Source organism: Pseudochaenichthys georgianus, chromosome 14 (assembly GCF_902827115.2).
Source record: "Pseudochaenichthys georgianus chromosome 14, fPseGeo1.2, whole genome shotgun sequence".
Taxonomy (NCBI): Eukaryota; Metazoa; Chordata; class Actinopteri; order Perciformes; family Channichthyidae; genus Pseudochaenichthys; species Pseudochaenichthys georgianus.
The window spans coordinates 10798263-10819735 of record NC_047516.1 but is presented as its reverse complement, the minus strand read 5'-3'; the positions used below and the strand labels follow the sequence as shown (position 1 = coordinate 10819735).

General features: G+C 42.0%; 1 protein-coding gene across 1 annotated transcript in view; it reads right to left on the bottom strand.

The window, feature by feature from the left end:
* Positions 1 to 3585: 3585 nt before the first annotated feature.
* jade2 (jade family PHD finger 2) overlaps positions 3586 to 21473 on the bottom strand; it is a 201167-nt gene continuing 183279 nt past the window's right edge. Inside the window, 2 exon segments of the mRNA XM_034099362.1 lie at positions 3586 to 9185; positions 9996 to 10141. Of these exon segments, the coding sequence (XP_033955253.1) occupies positions 8376 to 9185; positions 9996 to 10141 (956 nt within the window). The 3' untranslated portion in view covers positions 3586 to 8375.

Below are 21473 nucleotides of genomic sequence, written 5' to 3'. Positions count from 1 at the left end.
ACCAAAAATAGGACAAATAAATGATAAAAATCTATTGTTCAGGTATTTTAGATAACGTATTCGACCTAACGTTGCAAATATGGACTTTGTTTTTGTACGTGAATGGAATTTTCAAAATGAACCTGCTTAGTGTGGACGTAGAGTCTAACAAGGGGAGAGACCGTATAATGTCCCTCTCAAAAGGGGATAAGAAGGAGGTGAGGAAAGAGAGAGAGTCAAGGATAAGCTTTACCTAGATTTGGTATCCTTCTCAACTCACACTCACAACATACACACAGCCTGTAGCATCAGAGGGTCCCACTCATACAGAGAGACTGCACTCTCCGTACTTTATGTAGTCAAATCACATTTTCCTTCCCTGCCTCTATCAAAGATCAGACAATAAATACAGATTTGCATTCGAGGAAGAACATTTGTTCTGTGTGTGTGTGAAAGAGAAGTCAGATTACAGAAACACTGTGGAGGAACAGTGAGGAATGAGATAAAAAAACTCAAATCAGGAGAAAAAGATAAAGCAGAGACAGACATAGAGGGGAAATTACGAGTGGGAGAAAGAGATCCAGCACAGAGGGCCTCTTAGACAAATGGTCTAAACCTGCATCTCAAATCCAGATTGTGTCTCGACGTGATTTATCCAGATTACATTTACATCTGGCAGTGTCTCCGGAGCCGCTTAAATCACTCTTTTCCTCATAAATCAGATTCCCACCAACGTCCCTTTGTTACATCTATACTTTGTGCTTAACGTATATTAAACGATTCCAAATGTAGCTCTGACCACCGGTGGGAGACGCTAGCTTTGGCCAAATTGATCTTCAGTGTGTTTGGTTGCATTTACACCTCCAATTTGTCTGCAGTCATATATAAATGTCTGAAACCTCCCAGGAGCCTGATGGTTACACCAGATGCAAAGGGTCGGAATAAAATGCTCAGATTGTGAGGGAAAAACCATAAAAAGCACTGGAGCCATGTTTCCATCCAAGTGAAATTGCCAAAAATGATATATAAAAAGGATTCAATTTCACAAGATTGTTAATGGTCTTAACGGATAGAAATAGTTTTCTGGTCTGATAGTGACATTTAAAGGATAACGCAGGTGTTCTATATTTTCCATACTGTCAACTCAACAAATCGAGTAAAAACCCAACAATGTGTTAGTCTCTTTTTTTATCACTTCCCTACAAGCATAGATTTAATAAAAACGTACATATATATTAACAAAAAAAACACCAGGTTATTTCCTAAAACAGCTGGGCACTGTGGTTTTTAGTAAACGTTACTAAAACATGTGCTTTTTTTTGGGACTATTCTCAGCTGCGGATTACACATGTGTTGCATTAGTATTAAAGGCAGCAACAGTGTGTGTGTGTTTGTGAATAAGTTAGTCTCTGTGTTCATGGGAATGAAGGAACATGTCATGCATTGATGTGTTTCAAACTTTTTTGGACAATAGGGGGATACGCTGTCTTGGCTTTGGATAACACTTGGTCCTACTTCATAGTTTGATCAACTAACTGCTGGTTTGGTCTTTTCATGGTATTTATTGACAGTAAGAAAAATATCTAGAATATCACCAGCCTTTTTCTTTGCTGAGTAATATCTCCCAAATGTATGCTTTTCTTTGAATAAAAATAAAATCGAACCACATATAACCTACAAGGGTGATTTATGTTCACAGTCATGCTGGATATAAAAAATACTTTTGTTTTCCAGGGCTTGTCATGGCATTAATGTAAATTTTACCGGTTTCCATTCTGCTTTCCTGATTCGATTGTTACAGCTTGTAAAGGAAATTCTTTGAAAGGAGACTTGGCTGTACAGAGAAAGCACAGAGGGGAAATAAGAGAGCCGAGGAGAAGGGAAGGGTCTGGTGTTGTTTATATTAGCTGCTTGTTAACTGGACAGGCTGCAAACAGAACACCAGGGAAAGAACAAGTTGTACTCTTTCTGTCTGCTTCTCTGGCAATGGTTCAGTAAACATCTCCCTCTTTCTCTCCATCTCTCCCTCTCTTTCTGCAGGCCACAACCAAAGCAGAGTGCACTGTTTCCCCCTCCTCACACGTACTTCCACAACACGTGCTTGTCATTATTTGTCCTTAAAGCTACAGACATATATTTTCTTCTTTTACATAATTTTTTTTTTGATCGCCCTTTGCTTCGAAAGCCACGTGTCGGCCAAGGAGGCTGATCACCGGACAGAGAGGAGAGAGAGGATGAGTTGTGGGCAGGAGGGACACGACAGAAGAGGGTGGGGGGGGGGGGGTTGCTGGTGGTGGTGGGAGGAGGAAGAGTGAGGAAGATGTTGGATGGCGGAGACAGAGTAAGGTGCGCAGTTTGTGCAGATGGGAGATTTAGCTCGAAAATGAAATGAATATTTCTTGGAGCCGCTCTGGAGGCAGACGTTATCTCAGTGTTTGTGTTAACCCTCAGTGGGCGGAGCCAAAGATCTGCTGATTAAGTGATTTTGGACTGAAGCACAGTGAAAGAGTCAAAAATGGGAGGCAAGCTTTTAAAATGAGCCAGGCTTTGCTAACATGAAAATACAAAAACTGCCCTGATTGGTGTTTTTTGGCAGATTGTAGTTATATATACAACTATAACTTCTCAGGAATGAGTCATGTTACATACTACTTGAATTCATTGATAAGACAGTTAATAGATTAAGTTGTCTCTCCAATTTTGATATATGATTTACAGTAACCCAAGCAGAGCGAACATATTCCCTGGTTTTGGATTCTCAAATGTGAATAATTGCTACTTCAATGTGTTTTTTTTTATCATTCTTAAGTGAACATTATGGGATTTTGAAAGGTTGGTTAGACAAAAACAAAGCCAGGCTAAGAGAGAATGTTTCTCAACATTAACGGTGGTGTCTTCAAATATCTTATGTCCAACAAATAGTACAAAACCCAAAGATGTTTTACTGATTATTGCAGGATCACATCCTTGCATATTAGAAGTTGGAGTCAGAAAGTACCATTTCACTTTAAAAATAAAATAAAAATATTTTGGAACCAACACAAGAGTTATTTGAACAATAATCTTGGTTGCTCAAGATGATAAGAAAAAATGATTTGTATTCGTCATAACACATGGCCCAGGCATTTCCTCACATATGGCAATTCATTTTGTTTTGTTGGTCTTGAATGAATGAGAAAAGACGCTCTGACTCAAATCACTGTTCTTTGACTCCGCCAATTTAGGCTTAACTTGAAAACCGAGCTTGCTTTAGACTCCACAGTGGCTCTGAATGACTAAACCTCCCATCTGTGCAATGTGTCTGGGTTGTAGATGTTGACCTTGAAGCCATAACTTTGATGTAACGGAGAGGAGAGCAAAGCGGCAGTAAAAACAGAGCGAGCAGATAATGAGTCAGCTTTCTAATTTGATACGAGCCACAGCGGCCAGCTAAAGCATTACAAAAAAAAAGCTTCCAAAGTCTTTTTCAAAACAAAGGAAATGACATTTCTCTAGTAGTAGTAGTTGAACAGTATTATACATTATTGTAAATGTGTATAAACTCCAGTGGTACGCAGGTGGGGGGGTTCATGGCTGCCGTAGGACAATAAAACAAGGACAAGACAATTGTATTACAAACAGCCTGTTTAAAAAAAGAAGGATTAAACAGTGTTCCTTGTCAATTTGATTCATTTTATAGACAAAACCGAATGTTCCCTTTGGAGAAAAACAATTTGCTGAGGCCTCAAATTACATTTATTACCACGAAAGAGTCCATTCCTGATTTTACTGACCTACAGACTGCCTCAAACCACTTTCTTTTTGGAAGAAGGAGCAACCACAGAGGACAAGAGTCTTCCTCACGACAGCATCATGGTACCCTTCTGGCTCCTCAAAACCACCTCAGAGCAACAATCAGATTTGGTCTTAAAATTATGTTTCCACTGAGAAGATGCAACATATAAGATTCACAGGTTTTCTCCTTTTCTCCCTGTTCAAATCAAACAGATGGTGTTGTTGCATACATTAGTTCGTACTAATGTTACAGCTGTTTTGTTGCTGGATGGTCCTAGCTTGCCCTACTTAAAAATAAGCTTCAAACATGACCTTTGCTCTGCTGAGGAAGTTCTGAGGAGCCCGGCCCTGTTGGTGCAGTGATTTCTTTCTCAGAAGTTTAACAACAGTGTCGGTACAGAAGACAGCAGCTCTTTGAATTATATGCGAGCTTCCAATCGCCTTCAGCAATCAGCTGGCCTTTAAGCAGGTTTTCAGTAGAAGGCTAGATGGAGTTCATCACTGTGTGTAGGTGTGTTTTAGACCTGCCATTTCATGAACGATGCCCACAGGCTTATTTCTCAAGTGTAGCGTTCATGCCAACTCCTGCAGGGATAAGGTTCTGCCTTCACACTTGCAGCAGCTTACCATTTAGAAAACGGTATAGTTGTATATGTATTCATTATGCATAATGTCATGCACTCTAAATGGTCAGCTTTCACAGAGGAACATAACCATCATTATTCCTGCAGTGCAGATCTCCCGCTGATACTGACACTGATGCTTCACTCTGAACATTTCAACAGCATTAAACCCAGAAAGGAAAGACAAATAAAATCTGGATATCCGACCTGACAGAGTTGCAAAATTCAAAGATCATCAGAGCACTTTTCGGGCTGCAAGCCAACACCCACACCAGCGTACCACACAGAGGACAGTGATGGTTTGAAGTTGTTTTCTAAGAGGATATTGATAAAAAATAAAACCTGCAAAAGGTTCCAGTCTACAGTATATATGCAGCGGAAGGAGATGGCATTGAAGCCACACTGTAAATACAGAATAATAACCAGTTTGTTTGCCAAGGCTGCTCAGTATCCAGGAATAAAAACTAAACTAAACTGCAATTTGTCAAACAAGGTACATTCTGAGGTTCAAATCAGATTTTCAAACAGGAGATCATCTTTAGAAGCAGCACATTTTACTCACCTCCACATGTTCCGTAGAGGACATTCAGCCAAAATGTTTAGAATTTTTATTCCTGCGAACGCTATGCAGCCTTAGCATTTGCTACTACATGTTAAGGCCATATGTGAGGCCTTTTCTAATACCACTGTCTACAAAGTCAGGCTACTCTGAACACTGAATATTGAAACCAAGATTACATGTTTCTGTTTTAGCAACCGATGGATGGTTGCAACCACCCGGTGGAGGATTCTGCGGGTCGTAATGACAATGCGCCACCACATCCTTGCTTCAAAACACAAACTTTTTTCGCAGTTATTGTTGTTTTATGTGTTGTTGGAGTCCGTTATCATGGGGATTGTAATAACAGTAGCCAAAGTAGAAGTTTAAAATACTCCAACAAACGCTTCCAAAAGGTTTTTTTTCCACTTTTCTTTGTTGAAAAACAGCCGAGAGTGGAGGATTAACAACATGAATCTTCTACGATGGCTACATCTGAAGGAGACACCAGTACTAATACTCTCCTGCTGATAGGGGGCATTTCTCTCTGAGTAAGCTCATACTTCCTGATGCAGACAGGATCACATATACATAAAAAACTAGTCATCTTGTATATTTTAACCCTGTTAATGTTGTCTGGTGTGTGTTATATGTGTGTGTCTGTATATGTGAGCTGTTTGTTGAGAATTCAGTTCAGCAGCATTGGGCTTTTTCTGAATAGGGTTTAAATGTGCGAGTCTGCATTTAACAACCCTCGCCAAGCTTTTCCTAAGGGAACTCCTGTAAATGCAGATGTGGAGGAATCCCGGTTGGGTTTGTTGGTGTTGTGAATATAGCTGCGCCCGTCTGGAGCTTGCAGCGTTTTCTAACTGATCGAGCTGGGTTGAGATTTTACTTAGCTGCAGCCAGAATTGTTTGACATCCTTATCTAAAATTGTTCATCTTGAAAACCAGAGACGTGTATGTGTGTTTGTGTAGATAAAATATGTAAATATGTGGCCTTGATACACAGATCTGTTATTTGGCGTGGTCACTTCCGAAGACAGGCTAGAAGGTAAAAGCAAAAAAAAACCCAGCGGAAGTAGATTGGACTTGCACCTCCATTTAAGTATCTGTTCATCAGACCTAGGTTAAGCAGCCCTTAAATCACTTGTGATGGGTATTAACTACTTAATAAATGAAATGAAAATAAAATCCCTTTTTGTTGTTGACCACAGAGCTATTATAGTTCGCTATTGTCTGACCTGCCCCCTCGCCTGTTATTCAAAGAAATACAATTTAGTTATTGGTTGAACCCAGGGCTGATGGCCGTACTGAGAAAAGGAACATGCTCAGTAGTATTCGTGTAGGAGTTCAAACAGTGAAGCTTGCCGAATAAGGACGTTTCTAGACATACACACATTACTTTATATATATGTATATACTGTATACGATATAAAATATGTATATGTATATATATATGTACCGGTATGTATACATATATATCTCTGTCTTACGCTTCTTTTCGATACATTTTTAAACCTTTTATTCTTTTTTTAAACGTTTTTTCTTAACCCCTGAGAATACCATGGACTGCTTTAAGTACAAAATACAACTCTCTGCGATAACAACAAAAGTATTTTTTAAAGTAATACAAATTAAGAACTTAAGAGCGCAGGCCTCTGAAGCTGGTTTTTACATTGTCATCATTCTTCTAAAAGGCGAACGTTTGCAGCAGAGCCATCAGAGACTAGAGCTTGGCCACATTAAACAATTACTTTTCATTCACTACACTGATAAATAAAACTGCATAGATACACATGGATGTGGTATTAACTTGGTAATATGCTTTGTTTTTAAGTCCAAAACAAACCAATATTTAGTTAAATATAGACTAAGAAAATCTTCATATTTGAAGGGCTGAAACAGTATTTTTGCATAGAAAAAAAAATTGATTGATTATCAAAATAGTTGGCGGTACATCTTCTTTTGTATTGATTGGAGCAGGCAACAAAAAATACCAAAATGTCCAATCAGTGTTTGTTGCCACTAATCTAAATTACTAATCTTCATCGGGACTTGCCGACAGGTTAAAGTTTTATTTAATATGTTTTCCCATTTTCCATGTGTATCTATAGTTTTACTCAGCTCTCTGGTGCTCACAGTGTAACCTGGCCAAACAGTGTATCGATGGTTCTGGGCTGCAGTGATCTAGCTGTGGGGGGGGGGGCACAGAACAGTAGGCAGCTCTCTGCACTGATAGTACGCTGTGGCTCTGCTTTGCTAACTGTTTCAGATACTTTTCTGATTGATGGTGAATGCTGCATTTACATCCTTGTTTCAGGCACTAGACAATTAAGGAGACAAGGAGCCCAGCACTGGCTACACTCGGTAACCAATCCAACGGGATTTCCTTTTGGTTTGATTGTTACAAATCCGATTGATGAACGACTGATTGATCTACTGATTGTTTTTTTTGTATACGTTTTTGGGTCGAGGTGAGGGGGCACAGGGCAAGCGACAGAAGGCACAGAGTTTCTACGATGATTTCTCTCCAAGGATTCCGGCTTGATAAAAAAATGAACTCAGAACTAGGAAGAATTTGAAAGCAGCTGACAAAAGTCAGATCAAATATATTTCCATTTCGGCTGTGATGTGAGCAAAGGGATTTGCTTATTATGTGTGTCAGTATGTTTGTGTGTTTGTGTCTCTGTGTGACAATCTGAATGAGCTCCAGGGTTGGGGTTAATCTTTCTGCTATCTACAGTAAAAATGTGAAAAGCTGGAAATCTGAGAAGATAAATTGAAGAATGTAGGCTTTAGTGTACATTTTGCAAACCGGGTAAACATTATGAGAATTGAACCCAACCCTGACTGAGCATCTATTATACACACGAGTGCTTAAATTACAGCTCTTATGACTAGCTAGTTGTGCTTTTCAAGGCTGAATACATGTTATCCCATGTCACCACCTGTACATATTCAGATTAGCTCTGGAGTGAAATTGTCTTTCCACTGAACAGATTCAAGAAAACAAGGACTCATTGGATGCATCTCAGGCCATAAAGACCAAGAGCGGAGCAGACCCTGAAACCAGCTTGAATAATATTAATAAAAATAATAATAATAATGCCCCACAGCGTTTGTTCCCAAGTCTGGCAGATACCACAGACATGAGGCCAAAAAAGGGTACTTCAACGCCCAGAATCAAAATGAATCTGAAATTTAAACAAAGTCTAAATGAAATGTTTGTATCACATCTTGTAATAGGCTGACGACAAACTACAGTCCGGTGGAGTTGCTTAACTGTACGATAGGCAAACAGCTACATTCAAATTCCCCCCCGAAAACAAAGCAGTCGAGAGCTGAAGAGATTTTCCACAAGTAGACGTGACAGGATTTGGTTGAACAAAGCCATCCAGCCATGTTTTGTGGACTTTATATTGGGCACAGATGGAGATACAATTCGCTAGCTCAGTTCTTTAGGAGGCCAGCACGCTCCTTCTCAGCAGGTCCTCTTTCCCAGAATGCAACTGCGGCAAGCGGAGTTTGCGTCCGCCCGAGCGGGTGTCAGAATCGCTCTGCTCGCCGTCAGAGAAGTAGCCGTCGGTCTCCACAGCATCCAGCATCGAAGCGTCCTTTCCTGTGAGCGGCATCCCAACAGACTCCAGACCTGCTATACCTCCAGTGAAGCCCCTCCCTCTGGATTTCACCTGGCGGGAGAGGCGGAGCCGTGGACCCCTGCCACGAATGATCGCCCCTGTGTCGGGCAACGTGGCCCCGGGGCTGGAGCCTGGGCGTGGGGACGAGGATGCGACGCCATTCCCCGTGTAGACGCTGTTCCACGGGCTGCGCTCCTCCGAGATGTGACAGGAATCCATCTTGGAGACGGGGGGCTGCGGCGGCGGGTCGGAGCTCCTTGTCTGGTGGGGGTGAACGTAGAGATGGTGCCGCGAGGAGCCCCCGGACCTCTCCCCTTTGCGGCCCACATGGATGGGCTTCTCCTCTGCCATGCTTGCCCAGAGGCTCTTTGCTGTGGAGGGGCTGCTGGCGGAGGAGGGGGCTGCTGCAGAGGAGGGGGCTGCTGCAGAGGAGGGGGCTGCTGCAGAGGAGGGGGCCGCTGCAGAGAGGGGCGTCTGGGGCAGGGTGGGGCTGGGGGATTGCGGAGGGGCACCGCGAGTACGGGGCTTGTTGCTCCCTCGTGGTTTTCGGCCCAGCTGAGGTGTTTTCCAGGTGGACTGCATGGAGTTCTCCATCATGAGATTGAGCAGGCTCTCCTCACCCTGCAGGAGCTGGAAGACAGGGGAAGAAGAAGAAAAAGAGAGGAAGTGAGAAAAACAGGGGATTGGAAATAAATAGGAGATGGGGGAAGACAGGATATGAATCAAAAGGAGATCCAGGGAATGTCAATTAGAAAAGAAGGGATGAAAAAGGCTGAATCATGTTTAAAGGTGCAATAAATACACGTTGGACACAAAATGTTTGACATATCTGGATTATGCACTTTGATCAATAGTAGGGCTGCACAATGTATCACTTTTTAATGTCATCACGCAAGACTGCAATTTTGCAAAACTGCAAAAACTAAAATAGTATCAATAGAAATTTGCATTTTATAAGGTGACTACTGTATCTACTGTATGACTTGTGTTCAGTGTCATTTTCTAGTTAATGTTAATTCATGTCTTTTATTTAACAAGCTACTTGTTGTATTTAAGCAGTATACCGACAACAGCAGAAAGACAGAACTGACTACATATTATAGAAATATATCGGTTTGTATTTATCGGAAGTAATATCGCATTTGCTATATTCAAAAAAGTGATCACCTTTAACATATTTCTCTCATTTTGTGCAGCTCTAAATAATACAAAAACGAATTTGCTTGTCTAATTCAATCATGCTCCTTCTTCCAATAGTGTGATCTGTGAAGTGGTGCTGAAATTATGTTTAGCTTTCAGATCACTTTTGGTTGTATCAAATCAATTAAAAACTTAAATTGCTGCATTATCACAGTAGCATCTAATGTATGTATCAGAAATCATAACATTAAAGTCAACTCAGAAACAGCCGAGACGTCATTCCCGCTGTTGAGGGTCTACCTGGTCGGAGAGCAGGCTGCCGCTCTTGTCCCGGTGCTGGGAGCCCAGAGCCCACTGACTCAGCATGTCGTCAGCCGTGATCTGAACCGACTGGGCGAGCCAGCTGTCAAACAAAGAGTTGTCCAACGGGAAGGTCTTCGACAAACCTGAGGGGTGGGACATGAGCAGGGAGAGAGGAAGAAGCGAGGGATGATAGCAAGATAGAGGCATGAGAGAATTGGTATGGATGAAGGGGAGAGAAGGTGGAGAAAGACAAAGTAGACAGGTGAGGGGAATTGAACATTTCTAATAAAAAAACACAACAAAAGACATCTGAGTGGAAAGGAATTGGCTCTCAAATGACGTCAAGAAGTAACAAGCATATAACAGCACCTGCAAAGCAAAGCCCTAAATCCCACTCAGCGTGTGTGTACAGCATTAGCTTGACTATTAATTGTAACACATTGACCCATTTTAAATGATAAAGACTCAATTTGGATGATTTTACGAAAACATTTAACATTCAAAGCATGAATCTGAATTATGCAGTTGATAGGCGTACACAACCTTGTGGGTCTCCTTGCCAAAAAATATGATGACATATTTCAATGCGGATTAAGTCAATATAGCATACAAACAGGCAAACAGCTGATGTTGAGCAGAGAGATAAAACAAAAATAACCTGTTCTTCAATCTTGATTAGGTTAATCACACAATAAGTAAACGATTTGTTTATGGTAACTATACCAACACCTCAAAATGAATATAATTGAAAATGTTATGCAACATCTCTTAATTGATGTTAATCTCTTACATAGCAACTCTAGATCTTATTTGGCCTCATTCAATTTATAAGTAGAAACCCAGAAACTACTCTAAGTCTGTCAGAAAAAGAAAGGACAAAGCTCAACATCCAAACAAGCTCTTTCTGTTGCTTCCTCCTCAATAATGAAGATATGAACCATAAAAACATTTACAACAGAAATCCTGTTTCCTGTATCCTTCCCACCACTGTGTGTGTGTGTGTGTGTGTGTGTGTGTGTGTGTGTGTGTGTGTGTGTGTGTGTGTGTGTGTGTGTGTGTGTGTGTGTGTGTGTGTGTGTGTATGTAAAATTAGGAGATTTTTAAGGCTCCTATCTATCAATGTGGGCTGCAAAAGCATGTCTTTCTGTGGCAATTTCTCATACACAATTCAGTGAAGACTCTTAGGCTTAGGGAGAACAGAGAATGGGGGGGGGGGGGGGGGTGCTTTTCAGGGGGTGCTTTTCAGTATGGGTCACAACAAGTTTTGCCAAATGTATTTATGCTTAGCTTTTGACAATTTTAAGTAAAATTTTTTTTATATCAAATAAAAATGTTGCATATAGATTACGTGTTTGGTATGTAGCCAATACAACCTAAACGTTTTACTCATTGCTGAAAAGAAGATAAATCAATATTTAATGTTAGCTAGCTAGCAACAAACCCACTGAGTTGGTAGTGTGCCATGTTTTGTTCCTTTATAGATAACATAACTGTCAGAAAATGTTAGCGCTGGAACCCCAGATAGATACAGATTAGACATGAACACTGATTTGTTGAGAATTTGTGTATCTAGTTTCTTAGAAAGAGGATTTTTACACAAAATGGGATGTTAACAGCGAGACTTCCACTTATTATAGCAATTTTGGAATTCTACTCTACTATTTCTAAGAAAGTAAAACGCTCCTTGTTGTATTTGCAGCTAAATCAAAAATGATCTTAGGCTGCAGAGGAGGTATTATCTAGTGCAGGGGTTCCCAACCTTTTTCCCCGAGAGACCCCCCAAATTACTCCTGTTGGAAGTTGCTCCTCCCCCCCACACACACACAAACACACACACAAGGGGGTGTGAGGGGGGCAACAGACAAGGCAACAGCGGTAATTCAAGTTTAAAAGTCTCAAAATGCTACAACTACTGTCACAGACTGGATGAATGTAAAGTATTTTGTTAAAGGAGGATGAAAGCGTAATTAAGGAGCACTATTGGAGTGACTTTGATGGTTATTGGACTCAGGATTAATTCATTTGGATGCCCGCTGTATGAAGAAATTAAAGGATGGCGCAAGTGGAAAGTACGGTGGCCCTGAAGTGCAAGACACCACAGCATTTCACAAAACACAACAGCATTTCACAAAACGCCGCAGCATTTCACAAAACGCCACAGCATTTCACAAAACGCCGCAGCATTTCACAAAACGCCGCAGCATTTCACAAAACGCCGCAGCATTTCACAAAACGCCGCAGCATTTCACAAAACGCCGCAGCATTTCACAAAACGCCACAGCATTTCAGAAAACGCAACAGCATTTCAGAAAACGCCACAGCATTTTCACATTGGACGGAAAGGGTATTCCTTAGGGAGAACACTTCTTGTTTGTGATTGGACAGAGCAGCCAGAGAAGCACTGCTGTGATTGGTTGTTTTTGCTGCCAGTCAAGAAATGACGCTTCGTGATTAGCCCAACACATCAGCCGTTAGCTGTTAGCACACACTCAGAGCTCACAGCTCCTCATATCTGTTCAGAAACTGGACAAAAGTTAAACATGTGCAAACCACAGACTGTCTATGTCATGGTGAATACAGTCGCTGCTTTATTTATGTCTGTATGACGTTGTTGTGAGTGTGGATGGAGCAGCTACAGGTTAGTTTAGCCTGGAGATACAGCCCGCCCCCTCTCCAGCGTCTTGTTTGAATGACAGGAGTAAATACATAATTAATGCTTTATTAACTCATGGTTTTTAAGGGGCTTATCTCCATGTAAATACTATGGTAGACCACCCAATATTCGCATCGCTCTAATCGCTCGAGTTTCACCGCGGCTGTCAGCTGTGTTTGCTCCTGTCAATGCTGTCATTCAAACAAGAGGCGCTGGAGAGGGGACGGGGCGTATCTCCATGTAAATCCTACAACAAAATGAACATATTTGACCGTGATTTAATTGTAATACACGTTTCAAAGTGATGCCGAAGTAACTACATACTGATAACAGTTAGTACAAACCATGAATTAACGCTTTGGCAAGTCTGCAGACAAGACGGCAGGCGAAAAGCTTTTAAAATGCGTGTTTTCTGAATCGGATTCATCAGACTAAACTAACCTGTAGCTGCTCCGTCCACACTCACAACAACATTATACAGACATAAATAAAGCAGCGACTGTATTCGCCATGACATAGACAGTCTGTGGTTTGTACATGTTTAACTTTTGTCCAGTTTCTGAACAGATATGAGGAGCTGTGAGATCTGAGTGTGTGCTAACGGCTAATGTGTTGGGACCATACGTTGTGGGACCATGGTTGGGACTAGGGGTCGACCGATTATCGGCCAGGCCGATTATCGGGGCCGATATTCATCATTTGACCGATTATCGGTATCGGCCTTTTTTTTATAAAATTGCCGATAACACTTTGGCTCTGATGCGGCCGTTTCCCTGTCTGCAGTCACCACTCTCTGTACACGAGCAATGTCCCGCCCACAGCGCTATCTGATAGGCTATTACTGAAGTGTCAATCAACACTGAAGATTTTCCGGGCGGGAGCCAGCCATAGAGGCGGGACCTTCTCAGATTACAGGCAGGTGCGAAGAACGCAGACACAGACAGAGGCAAGCAGCAGCGCTGAGCGGCAGAGACATACATGTGTTTCTAAGGTAAATCAGTTAAAAGCCGAAGTTCAATAAACATCCCAATCCCCTATGCTGAAGCTGCAAAAACAGCACGATCTATTGATCCAATTCTATCAGCTTCCCAGTTACACAGGGACGCGGGAAGTCAGTCAGCGTGCAGCATCTCGCAGCGGAACTGTGGTGCGGAGGGGGGGCTGCGAGTGAAGCCTCGCAGTTTTTCAGGTTGATATGTGAAGCTCATTAGCTAGCCAACATGTATTTAGCAAATGTTTAGCAAAATATTAGAAGTGAGGCTACTAGTCTAACGTTAGGTCTACTGTAATAGCCTCACTTTTAATAGTTTGCAAAACATTAGCTAGCACTAGTGTTTTGCAGTTGCTAGCAGTTTATTGGGATTTTATGCTAGACAGACAGGCATTGGTTTGATATAATAAATTAAGCATTATTGTTAGTTAAGCATGTCAGCCTGCTGCCCCACTTCTTGTCTCTCTAACTCATTGCAGATGGCTGTACTAAAGAAAAGGGCACAGAGAGGAAACCAGTTGTAAGATGTTTTAAAAGTTCATTAAACATAATATAGGCTATGCTTAAATGCATTTCAAAGAAGTTGTGTTGGAGTTTGTGTTATTCTACATTTTGACACCAAGATTTTCTGATTTTACTGCAAATGTATATCGGTTCCAAATATCGGTTATCGGTCTCCTTGATTACTAATAATCGGTATCGGTATCGGCCTTGAAAAAGCCATATCGGTCGATCCCTAGTTGGGACATATTTCGCTGTCGGGTGTTGACCAATCACGAAGCGTCATTTCTTGACTGGCAGCAAAAACAACCAATCACAGCAGTGCTTCTCTGGCTGGCTCTGTCCAATCACAAACAAGAAGTGTTCTCCCTAAGGAATACCCTTTCCGTTCAATGTGAAAATGTTGTGGTGTTTTCTGAAATGCTGCGGCGTTTTCTGAAATGCTGTGGTGTCTTGCACTTCAGGGCCACCGTAGGAAACAATTCACAAAGGGAGTAAACTGTTTAAAACACATGCTCAAAGTAAGCCGGATTTTGCCGATGTGTTTATGTGGATTCAAAAGTCGTAAATAATCTACAAAATGGAGGAGACCGATCTGATCGGAGCAACTGTGACAAATAATCAAACTGAAACCGGCATGGACAATGACTATGTTTTAAAAATGCGCTCATCCAGACAAGCCCGGTTTGGACACCTTACGGGCAGAAGAAACATTTCTAGAAAAAATTATGCATTTCTGTCTTTTTATGCCTTTATTAGCTACTAACTTGAATTTTTATTACAATTAATTAATCAATTATTTTGTATACTTTATTGTAATGTAGAGAGAAGGCTTTTAGCGGCAATTATGTATTGTGTAACAACTATATGTAAAAATAAATAAAAAAAAGTCTAAATATGATATTACGGCCCGTCCACACAGCGGCGTGCGTTGAAGCTTCCAATGCTTCTGCCCATTCACTTTGAATGGGGTGACGTCACTTTTAGCCGAACTGCATCGTGGGAAGCGACGCGGAGGGTTGCTGGCGTGGCTCGCTGCAAAAGTTGAGCAATGTTCAACTTTTGACGCCTCGGCAGAAGCGTCAGCCAATCGAATCATATGCCAGTACTCTAGCCAATCAAACCGCTGCTTGTGTGTCAGGGGCGGGAGATTTATGTGATTGGTTGTTGTTCGAGTGTCAGACACGCCCGCCGGCAAGCGTCAACGCACGCCGCTGTGTGGACGGGCCGTTAGGCCTCAAATCATCTGAGGTCTGGCGCGCCCCCCAGGTTGGGAACCACTGATCTAGTGAATGGATGCAATTTAGTTTTCATACTTAGCAAGGAACAACTATTAATATATATAAGCAGAGATGCCGATTATGTTACATATAACTTGCACACAAGCACATTAGGAGAAATACTGACAAGAGCTTGCATATTTTTCAGATTTGATTCTATTCATTCCTCTACCATCTTTCCAGCCTCTCTGTACATCTTCAGTGCTTTTAATGATCTGCCAAGCTGGTCGGCAGGAGGTGCTGTTAGGGTGGCTTTCACATCAACTATACTTCACACACACACACACACACACACACACACACACACACACACACACACACACACACACACACACACACACACACACACACACACACACACACACACACACACACACACACACACACACACACACACACACACACACACACACACACACACACACACACACACACACACACACACACACACACACACACACACACACACACACACACACACACACACACACACACACACACACACACACACACACACAGAGCCGGTCGTTTCCATGACGCAGCATGTCTCTGCAGGAGTCGGTAGATCTCAGAGGGAGGGAATAGGTGACGGAGGGAAAATAAGGAGCCAGGAGAGAAGTGTGAGGGGGGGATGATGGAGGACAGTAATGGAGTTAAGAGAGAGGAAGGTGGGAGGGAAACATGCCACACTGTGGTCTTTAGATATGTTTAAATTCTCACATACTCTACATCCTGATATTTATTTTACTATGGGAAAATATGTACACGAGCAGCTCTGTGAGGCTGTGCTGAGACACAGCAGTGCTAAGAGTCAAATGCTAACATTCTCACAATGATCATTTTAACATTTACCATGTTTCCCAAAATGTGTGTTAGCATGCTAACATTAGCTAATTAGCACTACTGCTGAGGCGAAAGGGCCTGTTGTCAGTTTTTAGTCATAAACATAAAAGGATAAAAGGACAAATAAAGATTCGACCTGATGATGTTTACCAATGAAAAGTCACAGAATCTCTAAAGTAACTTTATTAATTAATAAGGGAGACATGAGTGACTGTACCAAATTGAACACATTGTTGCTGCTGTTTCCCCAATACACAGTCAAGGATCAGATTAGTCATTTCAGCATAATGGGGAGGCTTCTTAGTTATTCATTCAGCTGTTGCCAAAAATAAACACTTGCATTAAATTCTCGCTTTCCCACAAATTCAATTTACTTACGGAAATAAAGAAAGTTGATAGGCTAAGCTGATTAACAGGATTTTTTTCTCAAATCTCAGTGTCATAAAGAGGTTTTTTTGTTATTGTTTTCTTTCTGTATTTCCCTTATTGGCAACAGAGTATAGTAGTAAAACATTTTTATGAATGTTATTTTAAATCAGTTTGAAAATAAAATCTGTATTCTCTCTGTGGATGTTCTCTTTTAAACAGTTATGGGAGATTATGAGATGTTGTTGATGTTACTCATCTCTGCTTTGTTTTAAAACAAATTGTACAACATCCCCAAATAAATACATGTTCAGAGGAAGCCTAATAATAGTGGAGCTGTTTCTTTTAACCAAATGACGACACTGACTGCTCCTCCTTCGTCAGCTACAGCTAACATGTTGAACTAATGGGTTACTGTAGGCTAATGCTATGCATCGAAAGGTGCCGTTACAGCCATCCGAATCCCTTGTTTAAGGCTTTGTTGCACGACAGCAACAGTTTTTGTTCCTCGTTGCGATTGCACACTACAGCTACAAAAAGCCCCAGGATGTCTTTAGAGAACAGCTGATGTAGCAGTGAGCAATGATTCACTAGCCAGCAATACTAAGGCAGTGCAGGGTAAGGAATGTGCTCGCAGCAGGACAGGGCCAAGACAAGGCCTGTGCATGGGAGAGAGTGTGTGCGTGCGTGTGTGTGTGTGTGTTGCTCAGTCTAAAGCCCTCATTACAGTCTGAGGATTGTTCTCGGGTGCCAACCGTCTGCCTGGAAACTCAACCAGAGAGACAGAGATAGAAAAAGAGAAAGTGAAACAGAGTGTGCAGGAGGAGTAACAGCGTGATCTAAACACCCATCAGAGCGATGAAGGGGAGACAAGAGGTGCAGCAGGCAGAAAAACAGTGAATTAAATAGGCTTAATACCTGATTAAAGAGTTGAAAGACAGTCTAACACAATAATGGGAAGCAGAACAAAAAAGCTCAGCATGAATCAACAGAAATAAACCTGTCTGGGTTCTTCTCTTTAACAAAAGGGGTGTTTTATTGTCTCTTAGCCCATTATGTCAGATTGATCACACATTATTGTAATCTGTAATTTGGCCTCATTATCCTTTTGGCCGCCTGAATGAAATTTAACATTTTCAGTTCTTCTTTGCCCTTCAAGTGAATGCTAAAGAACATATCCATCCTGATCCAATTTAAAATATATTAGAGTGGAACCTTGAATGTTAGAGTTTGTTGGGTCTTCCAGTGATGCTATTTGCAGGGTATATGCAGGAATCCTGAACTCAAATGTAATACCTTTTAAGACCTTTTTTAAGACCCTTTCCATACATTTTAAGACCTCATCGCAACTTCGAGTTCTAACCGGTTACATTGGCGACACACTTTACCTCACATTTACTATATTGATTGTAAGATAGCACAACTAAACAGAGTGCAGACAGACTACTGAAGCCTCCTCTCCACATGAACTTCAACCTCTCTGTGAAGGTCAGGTTTAATGCAGCGTGCTGCTTTGTTGCTTCTGTGTTCTTTCATTCCAGTAGAACTCCTCAGAAACCATTAGAAACCTGTATTTGACCAATAAACAAAACAATTGACAAAACTTTGAACTATGAAATATATTAAACTTTGGTGAGCTTCAGCGGGGTAATGCCATATAGGAGCTCCCTCACAAATACCCAGGGGTTAAATTGGGCTGGGGCTGTCCGGGACTAAGCCCGGCACAGAGGACGATGCTCTGACGTCATCACCCTCACACATTTGTCATATGTTTACAAACAACGATATATATGTTAAGACTTTTCTCGTTCTTAATATAGACTATATTTAGGGTCGATATGTGTTGACCTTACTTTAAAATATCAGATCTCTGTGAACGGATATAGTTTGGCTTAGACCCCGGCCCCACGAGGACGCATACAGTAAAACGCATACGCAAACGCAAAAAAGTCTTCCGTTCACACGCATTCGATTCATTAACATGTCCGTTCATACTAGACCGCTGGAAATGCTGTAGTACATATGCCAGGCCTGTAAAGGCCCTGACACACCAACCCGATTTTGGGAGTCAGAGGCCGTCAGAGGCTGTCGGGCATTCGCGGCGCCGTAGTCAGGTTGGTGTGTCCCGCACCGTCGACCGTGACACGCCTTATTTGGACTGCCAGACCCGATGCATGCATCGGGTCTGGCAGTCGGACCAAATAATCACTCTGATTGGCTGTTCAGCTAGCAAATCAGTGCATGAGAAGCGAAGCGGAAGTGAGGGACGTAAACAAACGATTTAAGAAGGCACACACAGACTGCTATTCATTTTCATCTCATCATGGCGATCTGGAATGATGCAAACGAAGACCTGCTCATCACCTTGATCCAGGAGAGGCCAGCTCTGTATGATATTACGGAGAAAAGATACTCTTCTTCTTCTCTGTCTTCCGGTTGTTGCCTCTTTTGAATGACGAATACACACTACCGCCGCCTGCTGGTAAGGAGAGTTATTGCCACTCACGCACTGAAGTCGGTGCGGTGTGTTCCCGTGCGACACATGGCCAAAACGCAGGAGAACACGGCCAGGCAACAGCCGACTTCAGCGTCGGCTAGTCCTCTGGTGACTGCTTGGTGTGTCAGGGCCTTAAGTGGCGCTGCTGCCGCCACAAAATACACCAAAAGCAGCGAAGAAGACCCCGGAGCATGGTTGTCCTTCTGTTAATTCTCCGCGGTTCCGCGGTGGACGGCGTGTGTTCTCCTGCTGTATATCTCTCAGGTAGTCCACCAGCAGATAACCAACCCCCCCCCACAGAGCGGAGCAAGGCAACGAAACTTAAAATAAGAAGCAGCATTTTATGGCACGCTATGCATGGGGCCACCTTGAGGGGGTTTCCCGACATGTTGTTTCAGTAAATTAAAGGGTGTTTCATGTTGTCGTTGCTGTGGACCTTCTTAATACCTTGGAAAATGCCGTTTAATACTTTTTAATAGCCTTAATTTTTGCTAAATTGATTTATCAACTTTTAATACTTTTTAAGACCCCGCGGACAACCTGATTTGATAAACAACAACAATACATAGAAAAGTCTATCACGGAGGATTCCTATTTCACTGACTAACAACAGCCTGAATGATCTGGAGACAAGACCTAGGCCCTTTCTCATTTCATCAAATCCCCCTCCTCGACCCTCCGGTAGTGACCCGGAAATTAATTTTAGCACGCCATGTTGAAGGACATCTAATTTCTCTAAATGCACTTCGAGGACCGAGCGTCGAGGAGGCTCTCAGGAGGAGCTATAACCGAGGATCAAGCCCCCAGGAAGTGCGCCGGAGTCTGATGAGAATATTCGTTGTGGCCAAACGGCGGTACTACACTTCCTTTAGGTTGCTGGGCCCGGAAACACTTTTTCCAATTGACTTACATTGGGAAAGAGTGGTCTGTAACTCGTTGGATAATTTTTTTTAAACTAAATAAACAACCCAGTATGAACACTTGTATAGCCCTTATTAAAAAAATGCGTTCCTCAAATTATAAAAATGTGCTAATAACGTTATTCTGAGAGTTATTTCCCTCTGCATTATGAACGCGCATCTAACCCACGGGACCGCGCCTCCCGGCATGTTCATGTTACGTGTTCAGCACTACATGCGTTTATCTCAACCCATGGATGCACAATAAGAACGGACCCATATCGCCTTACTGCCAGCCCACGGAGCTGTAACAATGGATATATTGCCCATGTTTGCTGTAATTCATCATTTGTAAAATATTATACTACATGGGCTGTATGATGTAAATGTTGTACCGTAAATGTTGTATTAAATAAAGTTAATATTACCGACGTTAGATTAACGTCCCTGTAGTTTATTATTGCACTAAGAAGCTTATTGCACTGTATATATATATATACACAGTGCAATAATTCTTTCATGCTAAATGAAGCTCTGTTGGATATCACTAGATCCTGTTACAGCGTAATATAAGTACATAACGATTTATGTGTACATTAGCATAATTACTAGCTAGCCGCTAGCTGCTAACTGCCGCCTCGTTAATATCAAATCCATCATAATAACAAGCCATTACCATGCTGTCATGAACGTATGGTGCTGTTACGTGTACGCAAATTGACGTGCTTGATGTGAACGAGCATTTTGGTTAAAGTTGCGCATGCGCTATGAGCGCACATACGGGTACTTCTCAGGCATGCCGGGTAATCTGTGACGTTTCGCTCTCTCAAAAGTTGGGCCATTTTATCATCATGCGCTAATGAGCAACTCTCATAGGAATGAATGAGGCCCTGCCTCCCACGCTGTATCCAGTTCTTATTATACATCCATGCCGAGGATACACTGATGGGTCCTCCACGGTCCTCCACGAATCCTTCGTGGATGCATTTCCGGCAACAGAGATGTTTCAAAGAGTCGTGACGCACCGCCGGACTTATCTCAGCCAATGACAGCTCTGCATGCATCCCCTGGATATTATTTTATTAACTGCTTTCATCACGACGCGATGTTTACAGTGAGAACAGCTGTGAGGTCCGTGCAGAAAGCAGAGCAGTGTGTAATATATATATCACTCAGTATAACAGGCCTACTCTCTTTATTTGCTTTAGTTTAGTAGATATCTACAAAGAGTCGATATTTTTCTAAAACCATTTAGTGCTTCACAATAAAATATACAACGGCTGTAGCCTGTTTTAGGGGCTGTATGTGCATGTGTGTGTGTAGTGTAGGTGTGTGTGGTACAGTGTGTGCATAGATGCAGCGGACAGACAGGTCTCAGTTGGTTTGGTGTCCTCGGCTTACTTGTAATACTTGTAAATACAACTTTTGGCCCGTAATTTATTTTC